Source organism: Halyomorpha halys, unplaced genomic scaffold (assembly GCF_000696795.3).
Source record: "Halyomorpha halys isolate HHAL.00 unplaced genomic scaffold, Hhal_1.1 Scaffold1047.1, whole genome shotgun sequence".
Taxonomy (NCBI): Eukaryota; Metazoa; Arthropoda; class Insecta; order Hemiptera; family Pentatomidae; genus Halyomorpha; species Halyomorpha halys.
The window spans coordinates 421,300-427,158 of record NW_027113517.1 but is presented as its reverse complement, the minus strand read 5'-3'; the positions used below and the strand labels follow the sequence as shown (position 1 = coordinate 427,158).

The 5,859-nt window shown below is 28.0% G+C and overlaps 1 protein-coding gene across 1 annotated transcript in view; it reads left to right on the top strand.

Annotated features, from left to right (window-relative positions):
- Window positions 1–2,309: 2,309 nt before the first annotated feature.
- The window catches only part of LOC106688055 (fork head domain-containing protein L1), a 63,178-nt gene continuing 59,628 nt past the window's right edge, over window positions 2,310–5,859 (top strand). Inside the window, exon 1 of the mRNA XM_014432329.2 lies at window positions 2,310–2,463. Coding sequence (XP_014287815.1) covers window positions 2,350–2,463 — 114 coding nt within the window. The 5' untranslated portion in view covers window positions 2,310–2,349. The remainder of the gene's footprint in view (window positions 2,464–5,859) is intronic.

The window sequence follows — 5,859 nt, the reverse complement described above, 5'->3', positions numbered from 1 at the left end:
TGTATAAAATAAAATATATAAGGATGAAGATTGGTGTTATATAGATTTTATTATTGTTATAGGTTTTTATAGTGCATGAATATGGGACAGTGGTCCCGAAACGTTGTACAATTGTCATGAATAAATAAATAATAATTTATTTCAAATGATGGAAGTGATTAACCTCAAAAAATTTTAAAAGAAATATAATTTTATGCTGCCAGGAGGTTTATGAAAAAAATAAGCATTGGGTGAACTATTCATATCGAATGATGCGTTAACCAGAGAATTTATAAGGCTACATAACGCCCAAATGCATAAACTGCATCCGGTAAATATAATTTAGGTGATGGCGTGGCGGCGCTTAGGTTATATAGGGATTAGTAAAGAACTGATCTCTAAAATATTAATAAAATGATGACTGTATTTAAGATGTTATTTTACTTTAAGTTTAATTCCGTTTTTTATTTACTTATTTTATTTCATTTTTATTTTTGTATTATTTTCTTCTATTTCTTATTTCGTTATAATTTAATTTATATATACGTAAATATGGTTTGAACGAGCTCCGTAATCCCACTTACCATTGTCTACGTAAGACAGAATATAATATTACACAATAAAAAAAAATTACGTACATGGAAATAGATTTACACAATAATAAACAATGTAACAAAAAAAAATGTTAATAAACACTTAGTAAAAGCACGGTCAAACATGCGAGGAGTAGACCAAACGTAGGTGGGAAGATTGGATCAACACTTTGGTGGTATCGGTATCGAAATTTCGGGTCCTCTAAGCCTTTTATTGTTATTATTATTATTTATTTTAATTCACTGTTCAATCGTTTACTAGAAGAACTAATGAATATATCATCAATCACAAAAAAACTAAAAAAGAAAAATTTGACTGGGTACTTTCTAACTTCTATGATTCCCAATAACTGATTTTGATTCACCAAATGTCTTACCAATCTGAATACCATATCTGCCAATAGTTTTTCTTAACTAACATGATTATTCATTATATTACGATTAAAATCAGCTATTTATGTGCTTGTTTAGTTATAGATATTATTTATTTTGATAAAACTAGATCCTTATTTTTATCAAATTCTTGTATCAGTTTGTTTTATTGTACCCTTTAGCTCCTATTTAGCTTTAACGATCCTTTATTTTCATATTATTTTGTTAAATTAAATATTATATTAAATATCATGTTTCATATATATATATATATATTATTGTATACAGTATATTATATATTTTATTCTTTGTCATACTTTATATGGTGTATTTTTATTTTTAATCAGGTTCACTCAATACTTATTTTGAATTCATAGCTCATTATTATTAATTCAGTAATTGCAAATTTGCATCATTATTCACTTCATAAGTTTTTCCAATTATATTTATTTATTTTTATTGTCATTTTAGTATTCCTTAACCGAGTTATTAGTTTTATCACTAGAGATTAATTCATATTGAATTGATTTAGCTCATAAAACGTAGTAGCCTCCACAACGCCCTAATAGTCAAAATTATAACTAATAAAGTTCATTTTTATCTATCATTTTCATGAGTTATTTTGGCATAGACCGATAGATGTCATCTAGTCGGACTGTTATATGTATTTCAGCATGAGAGCGATGGGTAATATATATATATATTACGTAATGGGTAATATATATATATATATATATAACGTATGAATATTACACATTACCTTTAGGAAAAAGAACCAAGAATATGGTACACATAATTTAATATGATATACTTGATCTGAAAGTTAATAGGGTCTTATTGGTAATCAGTTCTTAGGTGCGTAAGAAGTAGTTTTTGAAATAACTATTGAATCAAAAAGATGGTTGATAACAAAAAAAAAAATAATTGCGATCGCAAAGTTCTTATTTTTATTTTTACTCGTGTTTTTAGAATTTGATAAAAGATTTATTAATTCAAAAAAACGTCTTCGAATTAAAATAATACCTGTCATAATTGATCCATAATAAATTTTAAATGTTTTATGAACATTTGGCTTAAGAAAATACGGGATGGATTTAAAGAGTTTCCTGGAGAGAGAAGAGAAGGTTTTTGTAGAGTTTTAGCTGAGGGTGAAGCTGGTCTCCTTATCGAGGCGGGGAGCCACGTCAGAGCAAACAAGCAAACAATCAACACGAAAAGCAATCAAAACATGTGTTTCTCCCGTCGGCCTGTTTGCATAAGGACTGAGGGGCCCAAACAACTCATATTTAAATAAATAAACTTCCACCTCCCCTGGAGGGTACACATCCATTTCAGTTTGTTTGTTTAGCTCGTTTCCCCCTCCACATCGTCCGCTCCGCCAGTACCTCACGAGGAAGCGGCGGAGATGCACCTCATGGATTTACCTCCGGAGCAGCTCTACTTCCCTCCTCAGGGCTACATTCACCCCGCCATCCTCCCCTACCTCCGCCACTGCCTAGCGCCCTCTTCCGTCATACAGGTAAGCTCTTCGAAAAGAACATGGCTCCGGGATCTCTATACTTAATAATTGCACTATACAACTGTTACAGACTAAAAATAAACTACTTTGTACAGTTATAAGCTAGCGAAACCTAACATCCAGCTACAAGACGTGCCATCTGACTACACACTGGTTGTAGATTTTAATTAATATAAAGCAAAACGTTTATTACTAATTTTTCTGTCTTTGGCAAAACTAATACTGTTAATTGTTTATGTTAGACTATATTACATCTACTACATTTTTTCCTGAAGAGATCAGAACTTTACTAAGTATTTAGTAATAGCATTTAACAACTAAATGATGTTACTACATTTAACAACAAAACAAAAACGTTTGTTCATTAAATAGATAGAAAAAATAAAAATATTTTTATTCTTCTATAATTTATAAAACTTCTAAAACAAATGACTTTCATAAAAAATGACTTGTGATAATAAATAATATAGTTTACCTAACTTAACTGAGCTTAATTATTTTTTATATATGATTGTTCGAGAGTGGTTTAGTTTATTATCAATTTACACAATTTTGATCCTTTTTTTCTTCCAACCTTTATTAATTCTCCAACGTTTCGGCCCTCAGGCCATTCTCAAGGATACAACCTTCAATATTGATGTCATTGCTTTTTAAAAACCCAAAAATTGCCCTTGTCACATATAACTTTTTTTAATAAATTGATATCCTAGATATAAAACTTTTTTACAGAACACTTTCCCTTCTTTCATTTATAAAAAAAAAAGGTTATATGTGACAAGGGCAATTAGCCTGCAATTTTTGGTTTTTTTTAAAAAGCAATGAAATCAATATTGAAGGTTGTATCCTTGAGAATGGCCTGAGGGCCGAAACGTTGGAGAATTTTTAAGAATAAAAGTTGGGAGAAAAAAAGGATCAAAATTGTGTAAATTGATAATTAACTGAGCTTTTTGAATTTTTCATGACAACATAATTAATGAAGTGCATTGATATATTTTATTTATTTAATAATTGTGTTTTAAGGTATATAGCAGCATTGATATTTTATTTTATTTTATTATAATATTTTGATGATATATTATTGATATTTTTTTTTTTTTTTTTTTTGTATTTTTGCAAAATACATTTTATAGTCTTATTTAGTGCTAATAAGATTAAATTATGGGTTATTAAATGATATTCATAGGCATAAAGACTTTTATTAATTTTGTTTAGTACCTCTTTGTTTCGCTTTGTCTGGCTCGGAATTGTCTGGAACCTTTCATAGCTTTTTAGCAGCAGTATCTTTGTTTTGATTAATTTTTTTATTAAAATTAATGTAATGGCTCTTTCGCTCAGCAATGTTACATTTTTTTAATAACTATGGTTACTCATCAATGTAAAAATAAAAATGAAATAATAAGAGTATAATTTTTGTCTGTCCAAAAACGCACATTCTTGTCAACTCGAAAAGACTAACTGTTCGAGTAGAATTAACCAAAAAATTACAGATATATTCACATTACAAACTTTGTAATAAGTGGAAAATTTTTAAACTGAATAAATAAAAAATGTTTTCAAATTTAATTATAACATCATTGTGTAAATATTTTTAATAAAACTAATGAATAAAATCTTGAGAAGAAGTGCCCCTGAATTAATCTCAATAAACTATGTTTCAAAGCAAAACTCTAACTGCTGAAGAGCGATGAAAGACTTCAGAAGAAGAGTGCCGAGCTGTCAGACGAAACAGAACAAAGAAATTAAAAAAATTAATATAGTTCAAAAGTTTGGATTTCTGTTATCTTCATATACCAGTCCAACAATGTTACTACTAAAATTTTGATGAGCTAAAAGAATAGATGAGGAGCTGCTTATCAAAATGCATCTTGTCCATGCGCTCATTTTTTTCTCAAAATGTGATTTATTTTTAGTAACAAACAAAATTTGAATGAATTATTTATAAAGCTTTGAAGCTTGAGGTACACCATATTCATATCTAATATTTTTGTGTGGATTAAAAATTTTTTTTCTGTAAAGAACTGGGCCCAAAGCTGGATCTGGAGCTCACCAGAGGAATAATTTAATTATTTCTTAAAATTTTATTACAGCTATGTCTTCTATAGTTTGATTGTACCTGAAGTATATGCCATCTTTTTTTTCGTAGAACCCTAAAAAGGTCTGTTTGTAATCAAATACGTTAATCGTAAGAAGGAATCTGGGATGTCAACTGTTAAATTCATTAAATTGATTTAATTAGTTTATTATATTATTAGTATTATGGTATTAGGTTTTAAATACAACTTAAATTATTCAGAAATCTTGAAATAAATTAGATCTAGTTAACTTTGTTCATTAATAGTTTTTTTTTTTACTTAAAGATATCCAGCTACCACACTCATTTCGTTTCCTCTTAGTTTATTCTTTGTTCTATGTTCTATGAATATGAGCTTTAATGGGGGAGTAGAAGTTTTTGAATAAAATGGTGAAGAAATCGCAATTATTATAATAAGGGAAAATATCATATAACTAAATTATTTTAAATATTTTGTTTCATAATTATGTAAGTGAGTCATATTAGGAGTTAGATTACTGATGAAAATCGATAGAACCGGCAAACAGCATTTTCTCCGAACCGCATTTTCCTGTTGACGGATTTTATAATAAGTTTTATGATAATTAATTTTCATTTTATAATTTTAATTTAAGAGTTTCGGTTAGTTTCAGATCTCATTGAATTTCAATTATTAAAAATCTCCTAAAGATCCATGCTACACCACAATTGTTTATTTTGAGAATTAATAAATGATCTTATAGGTGTAATAAATTTATAATTGAATGAAACCAAAAATAATCCATAAGGTAATTCTTCAATAAAATAAATCTGTGAATTTTATATCTTTCGTAAAGTTCGCATTTATAATCCCTGAGTTTTAACTCATTTCAACTTGAAAGTCAGGGGAAAAAAGAATAAAAAAACAAAACAAAAGAAAAAGAAATGAAAATAATTTTAAAGTAAAATATTATAATAATTTAAAATAATATTGACCCTAACTAAATATAAGAATAGATTATTATCATGTTGTATAACTTCACTTATCTTGTGTGCGGGTGATAATATGTTTCCAGGTTCTCTATCTTTCATTACTTTCGACTATTATTGTGATAAAATGTTCTTAAATATTGTTTCCTCGACTATTCAATCGTAATCTCTTAAAATGTATTTTCGAGAGTATATATCATATAGACGTTTAAAAAATATCTCGTCCTGTTCTTAATATTTTTTTACGACCCATTCCTAAATTATTGAACTATTTTCGACGAATCAACAACCCTACATGACTACCGAATTGAATGAATATATCAGATATCTCGGAAAAGCTCTTTACACACACACACACACACGCATATATATATATA